Below are 25,894 nucleotides of genomic sequence, written 5' to 3'. Positions count from 1 at the left end.
CGTTATGCAATGTCTATTTATTGTATTGGTACATCTTAGGACATGCCGGCTGCATAACTGGATAACTACCTCACAAGAATTTCATATTCACAGTCCATTTGAACAGCAGTCCGAGTACTTAAAACATTTCTGTATTTAGGATTTTTTTAGCTCTGAGAAATCTCACCTGGAGTCTTTATAGGACATGTTATTTGGAGGCATCTTCTTTTGAATTGCTTTGGAAAGGATCCCTCTGTCCCCGGTCTGGTTTGTTTGGTTCTCCAATAGAATTCATTGGTTCCAAAACCTTCATGATTTTGGGTCAATGGCAGCAACAACCTTTGTTGTCTTCAATATGAAACCTCTTGTGAAATCACTCCATTTGAACTACTCAAGCAGTGGTTTCTTGTACATCACCTCTATTGTAACTGGTTGGCATTAACAGGGTTTCCATTCTGTTATATTGGCCTCAGGATCATCAATGTGCTCCAAGGTGCTCCTCTGCAACCCTACCGAGTTCCAACCCTTTGGGTTGGGATGTCCACGTTTTAGATCAGTGATCCCAAGACCAATGGACTTGATATGAATCACTCCAGCAAATAAACTGCATTGAAATACAGTAAAATGTCCGGTTTATCAGTATAAGAGGTCTGGTTCACAGAATATCTGAATGCAGCCAAACAAGATGGGATCTAATCCTGGGAGCCTCTGCCTGGATAGTACAACTTGAATCACAAGGTGACTCACTTGGCACAACATTTTGTTGGGGTAGATGATTCAACTGTCTGCCCATTTCACTAACCCATGTCCTCTTGAAGCCTTATACAGTCCAATTCTCTGCCAAGCCTCCTACTTTGTGTCATCAGCAAATTTCGACATGTGCTCCCTACGGCCAAGTCCAAATCACCAATGTACATTGAGAACAAAAGTGGGCCCAGTACAGACTCCTGGGGTACACCACTTCCAATCGTTATCCAAACTGCCAAAGACTCATTAACCCTAACTCTTTGTTTCCTGTTTATCAGCCAATTTCCTTTCCATGCTCCTGCCTTTTACCTTAAAAGTTGGCATTTTTGTAACAAGCCTCCTATGCAACTTCTTCAAAAAACTCAAACATATTAAACAGAACTTGCCTTTAACAAATCCATGCTGGCTATCCTTGATTATCCCATGCATTTCTAAGTGCTCAATAATGTCTTACTGAATAAATTCCAAGAGTTTGCCAAAAACTGACATTAGACTAACGGGTATATTGTTAACTGATCTTTCCTTCACTCTCTTATTAAACAGAGGTGGTATGACAGCTACCCTCTGGTCCCCTGGTTTAATTTATGTTAAAGGCTTATTGAAAAGTTGTAGTCGGTGCCTCTGCTACTTATTTCAGCTAAGCCTTCTGCTGTTATTCAAGAGCTTTATTAATAATGCTGTTCTTTTCTTTCCCTATCCCCTGCCATATTAGTTTAAATCCTTCCACACTTCGATTTACCCTTCCCACAAGAACTTTGGTGTTGTTTCAGTTTAGTTGAAGGCCATCTCATTGGGACAGAGTTCCCTTGTTCCAGAAATTGCAGTAACCATCCCAATTTTCCTTTCCTTCACTTGTCCAGCATACAGCACGGAGAGAAATCTGGGAATTACTCTCCCCATGGTCACGTTTTTCAGACTAATACCGAGCCTCTCAAACTCCCTCCACCAGGCCTCAAACTTGCTACTGTCTACATCACTGGTTCCAAAAGAAATCACAATTTTTGGCTGCTTTCAATTGGTTTCCCCGATGTTCTTCACCCCGGCACCACACGCGGGTAACATACCATTTGGGTAACCTGGTTATGGCTGCAAAAATGCTGGCTATTTCCCTGACTACAGACTCTCCCAATACTACTTTTTCCTATCTTGTGATCCACCTGTCTTTCACCTCCCCCACTCCACAGTACAACTTTTCCCATAAATAAATTTTCAGTCCAATAGTCTACCATTTAATATTGTAACACAAAAAGTATTACCACAACATTTAATTTTTCTCACATAACTAGCATGAACATTCCACTTTTCAGTTTATTTACCTTTTTTCGTGTTTTTAGTTTAACTCATTTTGTTTTATAACTCGAATGAATAATAATTCTGTAAAACTCAAAATTAAACTCTCCTTACTGGATCTGTGCTTTAAGACTTCTACACACCTGAGGCAGAGTTCCTTTGACTAGAGCTGGAATGTCTTCTTTACTGTAACCAACTGCACTCAGGCCATCTTCAACATTCAGCTCAAACAAGAACTTCCGTAGAGTATCGGCCAGCACTAATCCTGCATCTTCACGTTTTACAGTCTTCACATCAGTCCCTGAAAAAGACACAAAGCCCGGTCTGTAGTTTCACACAGGAAGGAAGTCACACTGTGTATTCACAATAGAATACAGTGCTTCATTTTACTCTCCTCTACAGCTGATTCCAATGTATGTAAAATGCATCAAAATCAGCTGCACATACAAATAAAATGAATACAATTACTACTGAACAAAGCTCTTGTTTTCTTTCGAAGCTTTGTTTTGGTAATGGCTTTACAAAGAATTTCTTTGTGGGAATCAAACAAATAAAAGTTATCACCTGACAAGAACTGTCATTAAATATTTTAACTGAGTTGCCATATGATGCATTCCTCATTATGTTCGATCAAATTTATTAACTGCAGGCTGTATAAGTCTTCTAAAGGACAACAGCTATTTATATTTAAAATTAATTTTAGCAATATTCACTGGTGTGTTTTTAATTCTAAAACAAAGATTTTTCATGTTATTAACTGTAAATTTACTGGTACCAGAAAGGTAGTCAATGAGAGTTGTTGTTGTACCAGAAGACTCGAGGGTAACTAATGTTGCGCCTTTATTTAAGAAGGGCAGCAGGGATAAGCCAGGGAACTACAGGCGGTGAGTCTTACATCAGTGGTGGGAAAGTTATTGGAAGGGATGCTGAGGGACAGGATTTATATGCATTTGGAAAGGCATGGTCTGATTCGGGATAGTCAGCATGGCTTTGTGCATGGGAAATCATGTCTCACGAATATGATTGAGTTTTTTGAGGAGGTGACCAAGAGGATTGACGAGGGCAGGGCAGTGGACATTATCTACATGGACTTTAGCAAGGCCTTTGACAAGGTCCCACATGGTAGGCTGGTCCAGAAGGTTCGAACACATGGGATCCAGGGTAAGCTAGCCAATTGGATACAAAATTGGCTTGGTGATAGGAGGCAGAGGGTGGTAGTGGAGGGTTGTTTTTCAGATTGGAGGCCAGTGACCAGTGGTGTGCCGCAGGGATTGGTGCTGGGCCCTCTGTTGTTTGTCATACATATGGATGTGAATGTAGGGGGCATGATTAGTAAGTTTGCAGATGACACTAAAATTGGTGGTATAGTGGACAGTGAAGAAGTTTGTCTAAGGTTACAACAGGATATAGATAAACTGGGAAAGTGGGCAAGGGATTGGCAAATGGAATTTAACGCAGACAAGTGCGAAGTGATGCATTTTAGGAAGTTAAACCAGGGCAGGACATATACAGTGAATGGCAGGGCCCTGGGGAGTGTTGTTGAGCAGAGAGACCTTGGGGTGCAAGTACATAGCTCCCTGAAAGTGGCAACACAGGTAGACAGGGTGGTGAAGAAGGCGTATGGCATGCTTGCCTTCATCAGCCGAGGCACTGAGTACAAGAGTTGGGATGTCATGTTACAGTTGTACATAATGTTGGTTAGGCCGTATTTGGAGTACTGTGTGCAGTTCTGGTCGCCGCACTACAGGAAAGATGTGATTAAGCTAGAGAAGGTGTAGAAAAGATTCACAAGGATGTTGCCTGGTTTGGAGGGCTTGAGTTATAAAGAGAGATTGGATAGGCTGGGTCTGTTTTCCCTGGAGTGAAGGAGGCTGAGAGGGGACATGATAGAGGTATATAAAATTATGAGAGGCATAGATAGGGTAGATAGCCAGAGTCTGTTTCCCATGGTAGGGGTGTCTAAAACTAGAGGGCATAGATTTAAGGTGAGAGGAAGGAGGTTTAAAGGGGATCAAAAGGGTAAATGTTTCACACAAAGAATAGTGGGTATCTGGAATGAGCTGCCTGAGGAGGTGGTGGAGGCAGGAACAGTAGTGACATTTAAGAGGCATCTGGACAGGTACTTGAATGAGCAAGGCATAGAGGGATATGGAATTAATGCAGGCAGGTGGGATTAGTATAGATAGGCATTATGGTCAGCATGGATGCGGTGGGCCGAAGGGCCTGTTTCTATGCTGTGCGACTCTATGACTCTATGACATGGGATTTATATCTAAAACTGCTGATTTGACCAGAAAAAAAAATCAAAGCAGATTAAATGCATTGTATTTTATTCAGTCAGTCACTGAGATCAGTTAATGAGCAAACATAATTACAAAAGAATCAAATGGTATCTCATTTAATGACAGTTTAGGTTAGTTGGCAACTTTGTTTGATTTCCAAAAAAATGTTTTTGTAAGGGAATTATGAAAAATAAAAATCAGAAGAAAATAAAAGGTTTGATCGACAAATTTACAAATCACTTTCAAACTCTTAATTCCAATGCTGTTGAAGTTGTTTGTGAGAATTCATTCACCTACCTAGTATTTCAGCAGCTTCCAAGTGGCGATCAGGACACATAGAGCCTGTGAATGTGAAGACTGCAGGCGAGGTCAGAACCACAGAAAGGCCATGAGGCTGCAGAAAGAGACCAACACCCATTATGTAGGAGTGGCAATTTGCAGTAAACCTCTTTGAAAGAAAGAAAATGGTTAAAATAAACCTCCTTCCAAATCCCCAAATCGATATCCTCACCAAGATCTCCTCCTTTATCTGCAACTCACCCCTGTTGATTTCAACCTGGCAGGGAGGGGTAGGCAGGAGCAGAAGGGTGTGGCACTGGCGCTTCCACTCTGATCCCTACTATCAGAGTAACCTCGTGCCGGCTGGCTGATTAACGGCTGGAATGAGGGGTAGCTGATCATTCACCGGCTGGAGGCAGGGAGTGAAGCGGCAGCCGCGTCATCAGCTGGCATGGTAGGATGTGCTGGTGCATCTTTAAAGGGCCTCCAGCACCAGAATGCTGCCTCAGACCTTCCTACCCAGCAGCCTGTGACCAACTGTGTAGCAGCCTCAGAAAGCATTTAGCCAACAGTGTAGACCTGCCATTGGAAGAGGGAAAAGGGGTGACAAATGTGGCCTTCTGCCGCTTGCCAATCCCGGCGTTGCCCCTGCAGGTGGCCATAAGGTTGCTGCTGACCCGATCTATATATCTGCACCTCTCTCACTCTCAGGTTCTCCTGCCCGCTGGAGGGCCCATCTCCTGAATAGACAATGCCCATGGCACTTGGGAACTGCTGGTATAAAGGGCCACTCTACCAGTTGCTTCCTCAACAACGCCCACCCCACCTGCCTCTTGATTGACTCCCATGCCAGGAGCTTGATGGCACAATGGAGGATCAACCCCAGATCCCTGGCTCCTCAACTCCCCCTCGTCCATGCTAAATGCTCTGGCAGTGCTGCACCAGCTTTCCTGTGAAGGCCAGCTCCCTGACTCCATGGTTGCCGAATGCACCAATGATCTCAGCTGCTTCCCCTTTGCTGCCCTTAAATACCTGCTGGGGCCCCTATGGCCCCTGTGCACTCCTTGTAAAATTCAAATGGGCAGGTAGAATGCCATTCAATTGGGTCTTGAACAATCTTAACAACTTTTCAAATGCTGTTAAGTGTTTTGAGAAACGGAAGTTGATTGAGAATAAAGTTAGGATTAGAAAGCTGCATTGTACAAAGGTTTGGAAAAATGATTCAGGAGCGAGTTGGACAAAAGGAAGTATGTTACATATTGATTCAAACAAACAGTACAAGTTTTGAATGTGAAATTGCCCAGTTCTGATGCTAATAACATTAACTTAACTGCACATAAGGATTAGATAACAGTGCCCTCTACTGACCGAAAGCTCTTTTAATTTCTGTAACTGTACTATAAAACTGATCATTGCTTTATTGTCAATTTCAAGCATCAAACACTATTTCCAAATGAATGCTTATCGGTAAGAAATATAAATTTATAATAAAAGACTGATTAATATACTACAGGGCAACACAAAAATGTGTGGCAGTCAAGACTTCTGCTTCCAAAACTGAAACCAAATGCTTGGCCACTTCTGCCTCCTCTCGCAACCCAATCCCAATCTTATAAACCCTGGTGTTTCTCTCAAGTGTCCCTTCTTCATCAAAATCCTGAATAAACTGTAACTTCCAATAGATCAATGTTGACAAAACTAAAGCTATTCTTTGTGGCAGTCACCATCACCAACACCTACATGTCTCTGCCAATGACTCCATTCACTTCTCCGACTGCTCTCTCAAGCTCAGCCTGGAGGTATCAAACCTTGGTTTTCTGTTTGACCCTAAGCTGAATTTTCTACCTCATTTCCAGCTGATTACCAATACTTCCTTCTTCCATCTCAGGAACACTGCCCACTTACAACCCTATCTCATACCCTCGTCTAACAAAACATTCATCCATGTTTTCATCCTCTCAAGGATTGATGGCTCTAATATTTTCCTTGTTTGCCTTTATCCTTCATACACTTTAGCGAATCTGCAGTCTGAATCCTCTCCTACACAGGATTCTGCATATCCAACATCCGACTTTCATCCAACTCCACTAGCTCTTTCTTGAACTAACTTTCAAGATTCTTAACCTTGTTTTCAAATCTCTGGGTATTCACACTAAATTATGCTTGTGCAACCTTCTGCCTACATCACAGCTTCTGTCCTTTACTCCTGTGACTATGGAGCACTGGTTGCTCCTGAACTTCACCATCAGATGCTATTCTTTCAGCCATTACACCCTTGCCCGCTGGAATTCTCTTTCAAAATCACTTTGCTATTTCACCTATTACTCTACTTTCAGATATCCCCTAAAGACTTATCACATGAACCATGCCTTCAGTCTTTCCTTAAAATTACAATACTTTCTGCTCAATGCCCACTTCCCAGCATTGTAAAGAGCTCAGACATTCTTGTATGTGATTCATGTGAGGAGTGCTACATAACTGTAAGTGGCTGTACATTTACCTATCTTAAATACACCATCAAATTCTGAATGTGTTGACTTCATGTAGAAGAGGAGTTCTTTAAAATTAGAAGCTTTTCTAACTAAAAAAATTGCATTTAATTTATTAATGATACATTATATACTGGATGTAAAGGGTTAACCCCATGTGGTGAATATGCCAGTTCCAACTGCTGCCTTTAGTCAATTAACCACCAGCTGAATCAATATTTATGAGGAGAAAAAGCTGAGTTGGTGATGAAAGAATTGGTATTCATCTGGGTATCACTTCAGCTAAATTAGACACATTGACTGTGAGAACTGATCAAAACAGTAGCAACTTCTGAACAGGTAACAGAGGTTGCACGTGATAACATTCTTTAACAATACACACATCATCACCCTGTAACATTCAGTATGACAAAATTCCTTACTGCAATTTGAGCTACTTGGTGTAAGATCACTGGAGTTGGAGTCACATGGGACACATGCAACAGTCTGACATCCTTTGTCATCTGTACCGTCAGGGTACAGAACTGGGGTGTCCAATCTGCTGCAGTTAAAGGACAAAAAAAACTGGACTGACAAAAAGCCACAAGTATTGTTGTATTAATACCTCTATGCTATGATAACAGCTTTCTTGTGTTACTATAATAAATTACACTTTCCTTGTATTATTGTTAAAGGAATAAAACATTACCTTTTACTTAGGCTCTAATGCAAGTCTTTTAAGGATTGACTAATGCATCATGTCGTTGGGAATGGGGGTAAATATTTTGCCCATCTAAACACCTGACTACTACAGCACAAAACCCTTCCCCCACAAAAAAAAAACCCTGCCTAATTTCTTGAATTTTCAGTTTTGGAGCTGAAGTGCAGATCATATTTGATCCTATGGCTTGTAATTTCTGCAACTTGTCACTGCTCATCACTCTCATTTAAGTGAGAAACTTTCAAAGAGTTACACCGAGTTCAGGAGACACCTGTTGAACAACGTTATAGAATAAACATATATAAGAACACATTACAAGTTAGGCATTAAGCCTAGATTCAGGTATCAATCTCGATTGTAGTCTGTGACATCTCTTGAACCCAAAAATAAGTTACTGCTTTGTAATACATCACTATCAATATACTTCCTGTAAGATATATGCACTGTTATATTGAATGCACAATTCAAAATAAATACATACCACCAAAGGGTGATTCACATTGTAATCCTTGGCTCTAAAGGTTTTCACCATTCCTGCTACTGGATAGGACATTCCATGGCTAATAAAGTACACAAAACATATGGTTTGAGTAACTGTATTTGCCTGTTTGTAACTCAAGAGTTGTGAAAATTCAGCATAATTTGACAACTCTCATGTCAAAACTAACAGAACTCATATAGAACAAAGTTAATGAGCATTTAGAAATTCACATGTTATTTGAGAGCCAGTATGGATTTGTTAAAGGCAAGTTGTGTTTGTCAATTTCGTTTTTTTTTGAAGAAGTGACTGGATAGACAAAGTGGGTGCAGTAGATAGATATAGTGTATATGAATTTTCAGAAAACATTAGATAATGTGTCTCACAAGAACCTTATTAGAAAAATTCAGGTGTTGTGGATAGAAAGTTGGTTGATGAAGTGTGAGGTTATACATTTTGGGAGGACTAACAAGGCAAGGGAATATACAATGGATGGTAGGACCCTAGGAAGTACAGAAGGTCAGAGGGACATTGGTGTACTTGTCCATAGATCACTGAAGACAGCAGCACAGGTAGGTAAGGTGGTTAGGAAGGCATATGGGATAGAATATAAGAGCAGGGAGGTTATGATGGAGCTGCATAAAATGCTAGTGAGGCCACAGCTGGAGTACTGTGTACAGTTCTGGGCACCACACTATAGGAAGGATGTGATTGCACTGGAGAGAGTGTAGAGGAGATTCACCAGGATGTTGCCTGGGCTGGAGCATTTCAGCTATGAAGAGAGACTGAAAAGGCTAGGGTTGTTTTCCTTAGAACAGAGAAGGATGAGGGGGGACATGACTGAGGTATACAAAATTATAGGGCATTGATAGGTTAGATAGGAAGAGACTTTTTCCCTTAGCGGATGGTTCAATAACCAGGGGGCATAGATTTAAGGTAATGGGCAGGAGGTTTAGAGGGGATTTGAGGAAAAAAATGTTCACCCAATGGGTGGTTGTAATCTGGAATACACTGCCTGAAGTGGTGGCAGAGGCAGGAACCCTCACAACATTTAAGATGCATTTAGATGAGCACTTGAAACGCCATAGCATACAAGGCTATGGGCCAAGTGCTGGAAAATGGGACTAGAATAGTTCAGTGCTTGATGGCCGGCACAGACACGATGGCCGAAGGGCCTGTTTCTGTGCTGTATAACTCTATGACTATGAACAGGAAGGAAAATGTGAGGGTAAATGGGTGTTACTCAGATGGGAGAAAGATTAGAAGTGGTGTACCCTCAACTTTTGTTCTCAGTGCATATAGATGATTGGACTTGGGCATAGGGAGCACAATCTTAAAATTTGTTAATGGCACAAAAGTTGTAATTTTCGTCAACAGTGAGAAGGCCTGTAAAATCCTTCAGGATGCCTTTGACAGATTAGTGAAATGGATAGACAGGTAAAGATGCAATTTAATACAGGTAAGTGTGATATAATACATTTTGGGAAGAAAAAGAGAGTGAGAGTGTACACCTAATAGAGAGATGCTGAAGGGTGTGGGTGAACTGAGAGATGTACGGGTTCAAATACACACGTGGGGTTGTAGGAATATCGTGTCTAGATATTATGACCTCTTTTTATGGAAAGGATCTAAATGTGCTTGAAGCTTGCTTTAAAGGAGTTAGTTTTACAGGACAACTCTATCATAAGATGTGAATCAGAAGTCAGACAAAATAGAACCATAGAACCACAGAAAAATTACAGCACAGAAGGAGTCCATTCAGCCCATCGTGTCTATGCCGGCAAATATTTAGTTAGATGACCTCTGACAATGGGGGTTCAGTAAAATACCCTCCAGCATTCATTCATAATTTAGGGATTTAATCTTCAGAGTTTTCACTAAGCTAATTAGTGAAAGGACATTAAAATCATGGAGAGCATATAGCACTGACTCACCAGGAGTAAGCCAGGGATGGAAAACTATAGTGATAAAGGAGACTGGAGATATTGGTATTATTTATACTGGAGCATAGAAAGCTAAGAGGAGATTTAATAAAGGTTTTGCAGACCATGAAGAGTTTTGATCAAGTGAATAAAGAAGGATTATCTTGTCTGGTTCAGTCAGTGACAATGTAAAACTGTCATTGAGAGAGTGAGGAGAATGGTTAGGATATATTTCTTTACACAAAAGTTTGCTGATGCAGGACATGCTTTCCCACAGGGATATGCAGCAGAGACCATTGTATTTTTAAGGGAAAATATTTGAAGCAAAGGAAGATATAGGGTTATTTATTAAAACACACATGTAATATGGCTTATAATTTCTTTTGCATAGCCAATTAATTTATGCTTAGAGCTTGCATGCTAGAGCCTCCAATAATCTATTGCAGAAAGGTATTGCATATTGTAGCACTAAGGTAAGTTTCTAGGTTCCTAGTTAACTGATCTCAGCTAAAGCAGCAGTTGGAGCACCATAATTAGTCTCAGCACCCCTGGGCCAGGAAGGGTAAAACCAGCTATATTCCCCTTTCTGACTGCTATCTTGTGGCCCCTATTGAAAAATACCTGTGAACGAATAAGCATCAGATCAGGCTTAACCTTGATCTTCTCTCGGTTGAACAGCATTGTGCCACCTATCATTCAGGTTCACATCTGAAAAATGGCCACCTAGACAATGTACTAGAGGATTGTCAGCACCTATGTGGAGCTGTACCACAGCAATAAGAGCAAAGGATAAGAAAACATTTGTGCTTAAGCCTGAAAGAAGATTCCTCTGCAGGTAGCATGTTAGATACTTTTCAAGACTTTAAAAATTCCTTTATGGTGTTCCTTGATGGACCCCAGCAAGCATTTTAGACAGGATTATGTGGAGCAGGTACACTGCAGTAATATTAGATGGGGAATTCCCCTTTGGCACAGCTGCTGCACAGCCTGAGGGCCTCAAAGGCTGGGTATTAGCCTATACACAGCAGGGAAAGTAACAGGCAAATCAGTCTATAGGATCATAAAATACGAAGCTTCTCCCCATCTTGAACAAATATATGCATGCTACCTATCAAGGATTTGGCACTTCATAACCTAAATGTATCACATTGCTTACCAGAGATGAACACCAGCATTTCCAAAGCCAATTCCTGCAAAAACACTTGCAAGATGCATGTTGAACCTAGCTTCGAAGTCATCAGGATTTCTGACAGCACTAGTAGTTTGAAGGAGAAATTCATATTTTACAGGCAGTACAGTAGTCACATGTAAAATACCTGAACAATCTCCCATGGCATTGCACATGGGGAGTGAAGAACAAGTGTAGTCTTTCAGATGATGTGGGGTTAGAGGGCAGTTTACAACATGTCCCCAAGGTTTCTACGTGGGTGATTGGGAGAGACCTGGTGGAAATTCCAGGCACTTGTATATGACGTGCACTTACTGCCCACAAACTTGACTTCCTGCTTTTATAATCCCATATGCCAACACATCACAATGAAAAATTCATATGTAAACCTTTATACTGGGAAAATCCTACATCGCTACGTCAACATTTCAATGTAAAATTTTGCTGGCATACTTTGATGAACCAATTAAATCACTCAAATGCTTTTGTGAAAAATATTCATCATCTTCACCATATTTTTCCTCAAAAATAATGTGATCAAATTTATCCATTAAACTGACTTTGTATCTTTTAATACATAATTTTTACTTAAAGGCCTGAGCCTGTCTCAAAAGCTTGGATTTGCCTTAATAATTTTATCTGAACCATTGGATAGAGCTTTCAACTACATTTGCGCATTATGTAAGCACAGTTGCCAGAATTTATTCCTCATGTCGCCTGTGCAGCAGCACAAGTTGAAGGATAAGAAGGGTCCCTTCATTCTGTGAGGATTGGAGAGTTTCTATTTTTTCCAAAAGACTTTAAAATAAACTGGAGGTTAAATTCTGCCAGCTTTATTTTAGTCAAGTGATGTGATTTATTTAAAACTGCTATTTTCTATTATGAACTGCTCACAGGTGGCCAACACCTGTTATTAGCAGGATCTGTGATTTTGGTTTCTTTTCTGACAATACTGTGATTGCTCATTGAAAATGATTTTTTTTGTCACTCACTTGCTTATTGCTGTTGAAAACTCAGTTAAACAACCTTTCTCTTCTGAACAATCTTTCAGGCTAAAACAACTTTGAAAATGCACCAAAAATTAATTTTGAGCATTTTATAAGGTAGCTTTGTTTATGAAATTTATGTTTATTAAAAACTATAATTTAGAAAACTCATAATAGCATACTAAAGAGTCAATTTTCCACTTCTGTGCCACTGGTGCATGTACAAGGACATAACAGCAAAATGTGCAGCCCCAACCATGGGTTTTCATCCATTCATTTTAAGATGTGGAAAATTTACTTTTAAATGCTTTAAGGTGATAACACAAAGTCAGGAAATGGCTGACAATGAAAAAAGCAATGAGGTGGGGGGTGGTGGAGAGGGGTTGGTGCAGGGAGAGGGAGGGGGAATCTTGACTGTCCAGAAAAAGCAGCAGATGGTTCAGGAGAGGAGGCTGATGAGAAGGAACATCATAGAAATTGGGGTCTCATGGTTCAACAGGATCCAAAGGCAGATTTGGTTCAAATTCCCTGAACCTCTTCCATACAAGACTGCTCCCGATGATACTGCCAGATCATCACAACACTCCAGTACTGCCAGATTATACCTCCTGTTACGGTCAAGTGAGGAGAGGTCACAATCCTTCCCTCTTTTCCCTCGATGTTTGACAACAGATTTAATTCTTCCTTAAAGTGGATGTTCTGGCTAATTCAGTAGGTGTTTGATTACTTACCTGCTATGATCATAACCAGAACCAATCGGCCAGGTTTTCTTGAGTTAAAAAAGAAAGAGGTTAACTTTATTGTACCTAAACTGAACTAATAAAAATAATAAACAACGCACCAACTTTCACTCACACACAATAGAGGTTTACATTCACATAAATAGGTTACAGAATGGGGAAAGGCAGATTTTTGTTTGAGTTAGAGTCCATAGAAAAAAGGGGTATACAGTCTGTGATGTTTGGTGATTCATCTGGCTTCTAGCTGAATTTGATGGCCCTGAGGCTTTTAGTTTAATGAGGTAGATGACTGGTTTGGTGGGTCTCTTGGAGACAGCGATGCGGATGATATTCTCCAACGGGGTTTCTGATTGTAACCGGAGTATGCAAAGGAGGTCAGTCAACAGGCAAGATTTAAAGGCTTTCAGCTGGAGAGAGAGAGAGAGAGAGAGAGAGAGAGACCACCACCACCCACCACCCCCTCCCCCCCCCCAACTTGGGTCTGCATGTGTCAGAGTCCAGTTGTTTCTCCTTTCTCTGCTTCAGAAAGAGTCAAGCTTAAAACCACAGATGGGGAGGGGCTTGTCACATGACAGTCACTCAGTCATTCAAATATTGCAGATAGCAGCATTTCTTGCTTGCTAAAAAGAACAGGTAGTTCCTTTAAACTTCCTTGGTTCTTGCTGGGGCATGAGCAGACATTTAATCTCCCTCCTCACAAGCCTTGCAGTGGAGGATACAGTGTTGCAAATTAGGTAGCCATCTTAAGCTGCCAGCAAAGTTATCCTTTGAGCTGGTCTTTGAGAAATGTCTTTTAAAATAATATAAATTTAGATCTCCAGTCGGTGAATTAAAGAAAATTATCATTAATACTCCCAACACACCACAATCCTTTCCCCAATTTGGCACAAAAAGGGCATTAAAGTTAAATGGGATGTTTCAAACTGATGGGCTGAATCCCATGTGTTATTTTTGCTACTGCTACAGTTATTGGAGCCGCCACTTAATATTACAGTTATTGACCATAAGATTTATCCTTCAATGTGAAGGGATTATTTAATCCTTTCCATCATTCTCGCTCATTATACAATGGGTATCCCATTCAACATCCCATTTGACTCATACTACATGGAGCAAGAGAGGGGAAGAAAAGGAGGATGAGCAGAAACTGCAGGACGCCAGGAAAGGGAGGCAACATTGTCAGAGGAGGGTTCCTGCTTACGGATATCCTGCCAACCAAATATATTGTACTGAGATAGTTACCTGAGCCTTATTGAGGTGCAATGTCTTCTCAGGCTCACATTGACCAAGGAAGTTGTGCCTGAATATTTCATTTGTTGCAGGAAGACTGGCAGCAGGATAGATCAGATGAATACGTAGCTGTAGAGATGGTGTGAGGGGGAGGTGGGACTAGTACAAACTGGACGCGTTACACCTGGGCAGGACCAGGACTGACGTCCTAGGGGGAGTATTGGCTGGAGTGGTAGGGGAGGGTTTAAACTAAAATGGCAGGGGGATGGGAACCTTTGCAAGGAGTCAGAGGAAGGGGGATCAAAGACAAGAACAAAAGACAGTAAGGGGAATAAGAAAAGTGACAGGCAGAGAAATCAAGCGCCAGAATCAAACAGGGCCACAGTGAGAAATAGTGGGAAGGGGACAAATAATGATAAAATGACAAGCCTTAAGGCTTTGTGCCTTAACAGGCGGAACATTCGCAATAAAGTGGATGAATTAATCACGCAACTAGATGTAAACGGGTATGATATAGTCGGGATTACGGAGACATGGCTGCATGGTGACCAGGGATGGGAAATGAACATCCAGGGGTATTCAGTATTTAGGAAGGACAGACAAAAAGCAAAAGGCGGTGGAGTTGCATTGCTGGTTAAAGAGGAAATTAATGCAATAGTGAGGAAAGATATTAGCTCTGACAATGTGGAATCTGTATGGGTAGAGCTGAGAAACACTAAGGGGCAAAAAACGTTAGAGGGGGTTGTATATAGACCCCCAAACTGTAGTGGTGATGTTGGGAATGGCATTAAACAGGAAATTAGAGATGCATGCGATAAAGGAACATCTGTAATTATGGGTGACATTAATCTGCATACAGATTGGGCAAATCAAATTAGTCACAATAGAGGAGGAATTCTTGGAGTGTATACAGGATGGTTTTCTGGACCAATACGTTGAGGAACCAACTAGAGAGCAGGCCATCCTAGACTGGGTATTGTGAAATGAGAGAGGAATAATTGACAATCTAGTGGTGCGAGACCCCTTGGGGATGAGCGACCACAATATGATAGAATTCTTCATCAAGAGGGTGAGTGACGTAGTTGATTCTGACACTTCTTTCTTTTTCTTTTCTTTTGGGCCTCCTTATCTCGAGAGACAATGGATACGCGCCTGGAGGTGGTCAGTGGTTTGTGAAGCAGCGCCTGGAGTGGCTATAAAGGCCAATTCTGGAGTGACAGGCTCTTCCACAGGTGCTGCAGAGAAATTTTGTTTGTCGGGGCTGTTGCACAGTTGGCTCTCCCCTTGTGCCTCTGTCTTTTTTCCTGCCAACTACTAAGTCTCTTCGACTCGCCACAATTTAGCCCTGTCTTTATGGCTGCCCGCCAGCTCTGGCGAATGCTGGCAACTGACTGACACTAGGGTCCTGAATTTTAGTAAAGGAAACTACAAAGGTATGAGGTGCGAGATGGCTATGACGGATTGGGAAATGTTACTTAAAGGGATGACGGCGGATAGGCAATGGCAAACATTTAAAGAGCGCATGGATGAACTGCAACAATTGGTTATCCCTGTCTGGTGCAAAAGTAAAACGGGAAAGGTAGCCAAACCATGGCTTTCAAGGGAAATTAGAGATAGCATTAGATCCAAGGAAGAGGCATATAAATTGGCCAAAAAAAAACAACAGACATGAGGATTGGGAGCAGTTTAGAATTCAGCAAAGGAGGACCAAGGGATTGATTAAGAAGGGGAAAATAGAGTATGAGAGCAAGCTTGCGGTGAACATAAAAACTGACTGTAAAAGTTTCTATAAATATGTGAAGAGAAAAAGATTGGTGAAGACAAATGTAGGACCCTTACAATCAGAAACAGGGGAATTTATTATGGGGAACAAAGAACTGGCTGAACAACTAAATGCATATTTTGGTTCTGTCTTCACAAAGGAGGACACAAATATCGTATCAGAAATGTTGGGGAACACAGGGCTTTGTGTGAGAGAGGAACTGAAAGAAATCAGTATTAGTCGAGAAATGGTGTTGGGGAAATTGATGGGATTGAAGGCCAATAAATCCCCAGGGCCTGATGGTAGGCATCCGATAGTACTTAAGGAAGTGGCCCTAGAAATAGTGGATGCATTGGTGGTCATCTTCCAAGATTCTATAGACTGTGGAACATTTCATACAGATTGGAGGGTAGCTAATGTAACCCCACTAGTTAAAAAGGGAGGTAGAGAGAATGCAGAGAATTATAGACCAGTCAGCCTGACGTCAGTAGTGGGGAAAATTCTAGAGTCCATTATCAAAGATTTTATAGCAGAACATTTGGAGAACAGTGGTAGAATCGGACAGAGTCAGCATGGATTTACGAAAGGGAAATCGTGCTTGACAAATCTACTAGAATTCTTCAAGGATGTAACTAGTCGAGTTGATGAAGGGGAGCCAGTGGATGTGGTTTATTTGGACTTTCAGAAGGCTTTCCACAAAGTCCCACATAAGAGATTAGCGTGTAAAATTAAAGCGCATGGGAAGCGGGGTCGTGTATTGCAATAGATAGAAAATTGGTTGGCAGACAGGAAACAAAGAGTAGGGATAAATGCGTCTTTTTCCGAATGGCAGGCAGTGACCGGTGCTAGGACCCCAGCTATTCTCAATATATATTAATGATTTTGATGAGGGAACTAAATGTAATATCTCCAAATTTGCAGATGACACAAAACTGGGTGGGAGGGCGAGTTGTGAGGAGGATGCAGAGAGGCTTTGGGGGATTTGGACAAGTTGATAAAAGTGAGGTTATCCACTTTGGTAGAAAAAACAGGAAGGCAGATTATTATCTGAACGGCTATAAACTGAGAGAGGGGAATATGCAGCGAGACCTGGGTGTTCTCGTACACCAGTTGCTGAAGGTAAACATGTAGGTGCAACAGGTGGTAAAAAAGTGGTGGCCTTCATAGCGAGAGGATTTGAGTACAGGAGCAGGGATGTCTTGCTGCAATTATACAGGGCCTCGGTGAGGCTACACCTGGAATATTGTGTGCAGTTTTGGTCTCCTTATCTGAGGAAGGATGTTCTTGCTATAGAGGGAGTGCAGCGAAGGTTTATCAGACTGATTCCTGGGATGGCGGGACTGACGTATGAGGAGAGATTGAGTCAGTTAGGATTATATTTGCTGAAGTTCAGAAGAGTGAGGGGGGATCTCATAGAAACCTATAAAATTCTAACAGGACTTGACAGGGTAGATGCAGGAAGAATGTTCCTGATGGTGGGGGAGTCCAGAACCAGGGGTCATAGTCTCAGGATACGGGGTAAACCATTTAGGACTGAGATGAGGAGAAATTTCTTCACCCAGAGAGTGGTGAGCCTGTGGAATTTGCTGCCACAGAAAGCAGTTGAGGCCAAAACATTGTATGTTTTCAAAAAGGAGTTAGATGTAGCTCTTGGGTCTAAAGGGATCAAAGGGTATGGGGTGAAAGCGGGAACAGGTTACTGAGTTGGATGATCAGCCATGATCATAATGAATGGCAGAGCAGGCTCGAAGGGTCGAATGGCCTACTCCTGCTCCTATTTTCTATGTTTCTAGAATTGACGGGCAGTAATGATGCTGCCAGCAGCTGTAAAGGTAACAACTGTTTTGAACATTACTGCCTCATGCTCTTTTGGGAGGTCATTGGGGATGTCAGTAGCATCTGTAGTATATTGCTGCATAAAGAAAACATAATTGAATTTTCCAGAAAATTCCATCAAGCTGCTAGGTTTGAAGAGTGGTCAAGAGATGCTCTGTGCCCACCCGCTGGTACCCACACTCCCACATCTGTAGATAGCGGTGATTAGACCTCATTTTGGCAGCTGATTATTGCATGCAAAGGCTCAAGCTTTTAAGGTCGGTTGTGTCGGCAGACACAAGGCTGCAGATACGTGTGAAGAGCTGATTAACTGTGATGCTGGATGGTTATTTAGAAGCACCACAATCAAAACAAGTCATTCTTTACACAACCTTGTGGATTTTTTAATTGAAAAATTAATTATATGATTATGGTACATATGCAAATTATTTGCAATAAGGCTTGCCTAGTGATCATCACTAATTTATTTAAATTGTTTAACAAAATTGCTTAACAATTCTTAGCCTAAAGTCTGACAGCATGTTTACTTTTCTGTTTACCAAAGTGAAGGGGATTATCTGGTGGCACTTGATATCTCCAATAAGCCAGAATAGAGTGAGAAGGACTTTTACTCAGCTCCTTGACTCATTACAGCTACCCAGATATTAAGCAGTTAAAGATGCACTTCAGTTTGAAGGAAGTAAGGGCTCATTTATGGGAGTTGCCTTTGGTATTGAACTTGAAGAAAATATCTGAGGTAAAAATTTAAAAACATAATGTATAACCTTGATCATGAAATAGAAACAGAAAATGCTGGAAATATTCAGCAGGTCAGGAACATCTATGGACAGAGAAAAACAGAGTTAACATTTCAGGTTAATGTCTTTTCATCAGAAGATCAAAAGGTCATCGACCTGAAACGTTAACTCTGTTTCTCGCTCCACAGATGCTGCCTGACCAGCTGAGTATTTCCAGCATTTTCTCTTTTTATTTCAGATTTCCCGCATCCTCAGTATTTTGCTTTTGACCTTGATCATGAGTTCGATGCATCATGATTTCGTAACATATCTACATCTTTCATTTGTATATAGAAAAAATATTTTGCTCCAGCATGGAAGAAAAATCATTTACATACAACTTTAATCCCAAACAAACTGATCAGTATGACAGGTTAACTTGACTTTACCCAGCTGCAAGGTTCAGGCTTGCTGTAGGACAGACATGACATAAAGTTGAATTTACAGTTAATCAAATATAAGATGAAGACAGGGAAAATCTATCAATGCAACAAACATTGTTCGAGGTGCTTCGATTATCAGAAATTTAATAATATGTGCTCATGTCACATATTTTACTTAAAATAACCTCATACAGTGGTTCTCAAACTGGGGTCTGCAAACCCAGGGTCATGCTGGGGGTCTACAAAATAATCTGAAAGTGCTTACTAAGGCAAGCTTGGTGCGAGCTGGGAGGCATGTGCAGTGCAGAGTGGGCTGGCTGTCTCACCTCAGAGGGAAGCGTGCATGGAAGAGTGCTGAGAAAGGCAGGAAAATTGCCAGGTTGATCCACAGTTATGAAGGCTGATGGTGCGCACGAGATAAGTTCAGCCTTGTTCAAGAGGAGAGTTTTGTTTAAATATTAAAGTACTAACACTTAAACTCAAAGAAATACCTGTTTTCTTCTAAACATTATTAAAACACTCTTTACATGCAAAGCTTTCATATTATAAGTAATAGATAGTGTTTTATAATTTATACTGGGGGGGGGGGGGGGTGGGGTCTGTGTTTACTAATCCATTTAGAGAAAGGGATTCTTCAATCAAAAATGTTTGAGAAACACTGACCTAATAGCCTGGACCTTAATATACAAGTAATTATGTTTTAATATGTGAAAAAAGTTTCACTGTTATTTTCAAAAAAGTACTTTCAAAGGACTTTCAAATACACCAGCAATTTATGTATAAATATGTTAATGTTATGACCGACCACTCCAGTCAAAGCCCCCAATCAAAATATACAATTCTGATTGTGGTGGGAGAAACGCACTGTTAATTCAATCCCGTCTCTCCACAGATCACCTAACATATCGTTTTAAACTTTCCAAATTAAAGAAAGACCCAGTCAAATTGTACTATTTATTAACCCCCGAATGAGGCTAACCAAACCAGGTATCTTTAAAACAACTTAACTGTTTAATTAAAAAAACAAAATTCTTAAATACTATGAAGATATAAACAACATTTAAAATGGAAAAAATTAAGAGTATTTGCAAATTTACAGTCCAATGTTGAAGTCCTCACAAATGCCCGATGGGGAAAATAAAGGTTCTTCCACAGTAGAACAGTCCGTAGTCTAATTCCAGCAGTAAGTGATGCTTTCCTTCTCCAGTGAATTTCAACAATTAACAACTTGCAAACACTTTCAATAGAATCAATCTGACTTTAGAGCTTTTGAGGGATAAAAGATTGTCAGTCTAACTTGCCTTCCTTCAGTTTAAATTACCAGAGATCTGTGTTTTGGCTTGACTTTTTTTTTTTGAATTTTGAGAGATAATAATAATTAAACAGACAATTCTCTTCCTTCAGTTTAAATGGCTGAGAGCTCTTTTTTCAGGTGCTAACACCAACTGTCTATCTGTGTTCTCTGTTAGAACAGACTGTCTTCAACTAAAAGCCAGTTCAAAATTGAATTGTAATAAATGTATCGCATGATGCTCAATCCAAGTGGCTGTATCCAAGGCAACGAAAATGCACCTTCTCGGTAACTTCGGAGGCCTGCTGGTTCTTAAAGCAGTACTGATCCTTTGAAAGCCTTAAAGGTACATCGCATATTCCCGAAAAAAAAACTACAGGACCATGACATACACCAGCCTAATAATACCATCTTTATAGATTGCCCTTTTCTCCTCCCTTGCAGTTCACTCATTGTCATGCAGTTTCTTCTGTTATGTTATGCTAGGTCACACACTTCTCTAAGATGTCTTGTGATCAGCAGGTACAAGATTCAAAAAGGCAACTCTTCCTGCCCTCTCTCCTCCCTTGTAATGGTCACACTAAGAAATGTTAGAGCTCCTGTTGGAGGTTAGGTTGGTCATCCTCTCCTTCCCCATCCCAACTGCTTGTCATTTAGACTGATCATGAACCAAGGGAGGTCATCACTTTGGGCAATTCTTCCCTCTTGATGTGAATTCAATATGTGGTGTCAAGTGACCCACCTGGGCTAAAAATTGTACTCTACAAACAAAACAGTTGTTCATAAATTCAGTCCTGTAGCATTTACCCAAAGTGTAATAAATATACAATTTTCTTTTTAACTTTAACCATGTACAGTGTACAGTAAATTAGAAAAGAAACACAGAAGAAAACAAGTTAGCTGTACAGGATAAACCAAACACTAACCTGTAAACTATAGATGATTACATATTGGTTACATTTGAAGATGCAACATTTCATTTTTTCCCAACATATTGCAGGAGGTAAGTAACTCTGAACAATAAAATTAATTTTGCTCCCCATAATAGATTTTAAACATTTTTTTCTTACTTAGACTCATGTTGATGATCACTGTTTCTGGAATTACTACGCCGACCTCTGTTGTTTATCTTTGTGATTGGCAGCAGCCAGGGGCTAATAGTATAATCAGCACTATGAACACACATTACAAATCCCAACTCTTTTCTGGAAAACACTTTCTTTTTCAATAATTTAAATTTGACATCTTAAGTAATTTCTTCATAAGCAGTACTCCTCCCCGTACAAAAAACACAAAATTATGAAAGGCTGTAGCATTAATAGCAGAGATAATAGGCTTTGCATTACCTTTTCATGTACTTGGCCACAATTCTTAGCGCGTGCATGGACCATACATCACTGATAGGGTTGCTCCCTTGATAAGCTGGACGATTGATTGGGTTTGGGGGGCATGGCGATCGTAAGTTGTAAGGAAGAGCTGTGTAGGACTCCAGTGCATGACTACAGACAAGAGAGAGTGTCAAGAACTTTAAACATCTTTCCTGTGTGGAATACAGTGAAGAAATTTAAACTTTACTTTTCAATTGGAAAAGAGTTTGCATATTATTAAAAAGAGAGTTCAGATTTTCTTTTAGCTATCTGACTGCTCTTTTAAATTCTGCATCCAAGCCTCTGTTACTCTTCGAGCAATTTGGTTTGTGGTTCTTTTGCCTTCATGTGATTGGCTGGTGACCCATGGGTGGCAAGTTCCCAGATAGCTTTCTGGACAACTGTTCTTACGCATTGTCCCTTCCCAGTCCTACTTCTAGATCATCCTCAGCAGTCTTGTTCCATAGCTACACCTTTCATGGCCTTGGCCTGCTAGTATCACTGCCATCCTGTACTAGAAAAGGGTGGGTAATTTAGCTCACCTCCATTCTCTGTTGCTAAGCACCTGGCTGGCTCCCTGTCAGCCTGTACTCCCACTCAGTCCCTCCTTCCTAATAACAATTCCAAAGCCTGGCCTCTCACACTCCTTACTAAAGAAACTACGGGGTGTGACAGTGGCTTTGTGGAGCACAAAACTGCTGTCCTTCTCAGTATGACAGCACTTGTGCTCCCACTAGTGCCCTTGCTGTTACCTGTCAGTCAGCCATCACAGACTGCTGCTACCGATGCCAAGATGGTGCAGTCCAAAGCTGGGTCTTCTAGGGCCAGAGTTGCTCAAGGTCATCCTCAGTCACCCCCACTGAAAGTCATCAGCTTTCCACCAGCCATGCTGCAGCCACTGGGCAAGCATTGTGTAGGGGCACCAGGACAGGCAAAGGTATATGGATGACAGGCACTAAGTGAAGGCACAACAACGATTAATTGACTTTTGTATGGAATACTGGATGGTTTGACTTATGAAGTTGGTTTGGAATGTTTGTTTTGTGGTGCCTTTTATTTCTGCATTGTGGCCAAGAGGATGCTGTGATCATCAGGAACAGAGGGGAGGTAAAGTCTGGGACTGTTGGTGAATGGGAAGTGGGGTAGTGTTCACTGGTACCACAGTTGTATGAGACAATCATGAATAGCGCAGCTGGAAGGGGCTGGGTTGGCTGCTTCTTCCCTTCCTCCGCCTCAGCTACTCACTGTATACCTGGTGGTAAGGGATATGCTGTCATGATAGTGAGGTTGTGCAGGGTGCAGCAGATCACAAAGAATTTTGACACATGCTCTGGTGAGTACTGCAGGGATCCTCCAGAGCCGTCCAGACATTGGAAGTGTTGGTTAAGCATCCCATTGGTCTGTTCAATGACATTTCATGTGGCAGCATGGCTCTCGTTATATGCATACTGCCCACATGTGGATGGATTGCTCATCAGACACGAGCCAGGTGGTTAGCCAATAGCCCTGTAGCCATCCTCTGGTGTCTCATGGTTCAAATGCAGATGGTGCAGTGGACTACCAGCTGGATAGTGAGGGAGTGGAAGCCCTTCTGGTTGCAGTACATCTCAGAATTAACATCCAGTGCTCACAGATCGACTTGTGTGCAGTCAATAGCACCCTGCACCGTGGGGAAACCTGCAATCCTGGCAAACCTGTGTGCTCATTCTGCCTAAAATAAAAGCAAAATACTGCAGATGCTGGAAATCTGAAATAAAAACAAGAAATGCTGGAAATACTCAGCAGGTCTGGCAGCATCTGTGGAGACAGAAGCAGAGTTAACGTTTCAGGTCAGTGACCCTTCTTCAGAACTAGCAAATATTAGAAATGTAAAGGGTTATAAGCAAGTAAAGCGGGAGTGGGGCAAGAGATAACAAAGGAGAAGGTGTAAATAGGACAAGGTCACAGAATAGCTGACCAGAAGGTCATGGAGCAAAGGCAAACAATATATTAATGGTGTGTTGAAAGACAAAGCATTAGTACAGATAGGGTGTTAATGGACTGAAAATTGAACAGCCGCAAGTACAAACATGAAAAAAAAGTGGGTAAGCAAACTGAACAAACTAAGATGAAATAAAATAAAATAAACACAAAAAAATATAAAAAAAGAAAAAAAGACAGAAAATAAAAGTAAAATGGGGGGGCTGTCATGCTCTGAAATTACTGAACTCAATGTTCAGTCCGGCAGGCTGTAGTGTGCCTAATCAGTAAATGAGATGCTGTTCCTCGAGCTTGCATTGATGTTCACTGGAACACTGCAGCAAGCCCAGGACAGAGATGTGAGTATGAGAGCAGAGGGGAGTGTTGAAATGGCAAGGCAATCGGAAGCTCAGGGTCCTGCTTGCGGACTGAGCGGAGGTGTTCCGCAAAGCGGTCACCCAGTCTGCGTTTGGTCTCCTCAATGTAGAGGAGACCACATTGTGAGCAGCAAATACAGTATACTACATTGAAAGAAGTACAAGTAAATCGCTGTTCATCTGAAAGGAGTGTTTGGGGCCAGGGATAGTGAGGAGAGAGGAGGTAAATGAGCAGGTATTACACCTCCTGCGATTGCAGGGGAAGGTGCCATGGGAAGGGGACGAGGTGGTGGGGGTAATGGAGGAGTGGACCAGGGTGTCACGGACAGAACCATCCCTTCGGAATGCTGACGGGGAAGGGAGGGGAAGATGCATTTGGTAGTGGTATTGCTTCTAATTTTCACCCTTCTCTCACCTTTACATAGTCCATCTCTGACACTTCCCTTCCCTTCCTCAATTCTCTATCTCCATCTCTGGGGATAGGCTGTCTACTAATATCCATTATAAGCCCACTGACTCCCACAACTACCTCGACTACACTTACTTCACACCCTGCCTCCTGTAAGGACTCCATTCCATTCTCCCAGTTTTTCTGTCTCCGACGCATCTGCTCTGATGATGCTACCTTCCATGACAGCACTTCTGATATGTCTTCCTTTTTCCTCAACTGAGGATTGCCCCCCACTGTGGTTGACAGGGCCCTCAACCGTGTCCGGCCCATTTCCCGCATCTCTATCCTAACCCCTTCCCCTCCCTCACAGAACTGCGACAGGGTTCCCTTTGTCTTCACTTTCCACCCCATCAGCCTCCATATCCAAAGGATCATCCTCCGCCATTTCCGCCACCTCCAGCATGATGCTACTACCAAACGCATCTTCCCCTCCCTTCCCCTGTCAGCATTCCGAAGGGATCGTTCCCTCCTTGACACCCTGGTCCACTCCTCCATTACCCCCACCACCTCGTCCCCTTCCCACGGCAACCTCCCCTGCAATCGCAGGAGGTGTAATACCTGCCCATTTACCTCCTCTCTCCTCACTGTCCCTGGCCCCAAACACTCCTTTCAGGTGAAGCAGCGATTTACTTGTACTTCTTTCAATGTAGTATACTGTATTCACTGCTTACAATGTGGTCTCCTCCATATTGGGGAGACCAAACGCAGACTGGGTGACCGCTTTGCAGAACACCTCTGCTCAGTCCACAAGCAGGACCCCGAGCTTCAGGTTGCTTGCCATTTCAACACTCCGCCCTGCTCTCATGCTCACATCTCTGTCCTCGGATTGCTGCAGTGTTCCAGTGAACATCAACACAAGCTCGAGGAACAGCATCTCATTTACCCGTTAGGCACACTACAGCCTGCCAGACTGTACATTGAGTTCAATAATTTCAGAGCATGACGGGCTCCATTTTACTTTTATTTTCAGTTTTTTTTTTCTTTTTCCTTTTTTATAATTTTTTTTTGTGTTTATTTTATTTCATCTTAGTTTGTTCAGTTTGCTTACCCACTGTTTTTTTTTCATGTTTATACTTGCGGCTGTTCAATTTTCAGTCTATTAACACCCTATCTGTACTAATGCTTTGTCTTTCAACACACCATTAACATATTGTTTGCCTTTGCTCCATGACTTTCTGGTCAGTTATTCTGTGACTTTGTCCTATTTACACCTTCTCCTTTGTTATCTCTTGCCCCTCCCCCGCTTTACTTGCTTATAACCTTTCATATTTCTAATATTTGCTAGTTCTGAAGAAGGGTCACTGACCTGAAACGTTAACTCTGCTTCTCTCTCCACAGATGCTGCCAGACCTGCTGAGTATTTCCAGCATTTCTTGTTTTTATTGCTCATTCTGCCTACTTT

General features: G+C 41.6%; 1 protein-coding gene across 1 annotated transcript in view; it reads right to left on the bottom strand.

Annotated features, from left to right (window-relative positions):
- Positions 1–25,894, bottom strand: part of adhfe1 (alcohol dehydrogenase iron containing 1) — a 64,570-nt gene that overhangs the window by 5,134 nt on the left and 33,542 nt on the right. Inside the window, exons 9-13 of the mRNA XM_068031927.1 lie at positions 21,685–21,837; positions 11,323–11,421; positions 8,248–8,326; positions 4,596–4,692; positions 2,160–2,317 (exon numbers count right to left, since the gene is read on the bottom strand). Coding sequence (XP_067888028.1) covers positions 2,160–2,317; positions 4,596–4,692; positions 8,248–8,326; positions 11,323–11,421; positions 21,685–21,837 — 586 coding nt within the window. The remainder of the gene's footprint in view (positions 1–2,159; positions 2,318–4,595; positions 4,693–8,247; positions 8,327–11,322; positions 11,422–21,684; positions 21,838–25,894) is intronic.

This window comes from Heterodontus francisci, chromosome 5, assembly GCF_036365525.1.
Source record: "Heterodontus francisci isolate sHetFra1 chromosome 5, sHetFra1.hap1, whole genome shotgun sequence".
Taxonomy (NCBI): domain Eukaryota; kingdom Metazoa; phylum Chordata; class Chondrichthyes; order Heterodontiformes; family Heterodontidae; genus Heterodontus; species Heterodontus francisci.
This window is presented reverse-complemented; position numbering and strand designations above follow the sequence as displayed.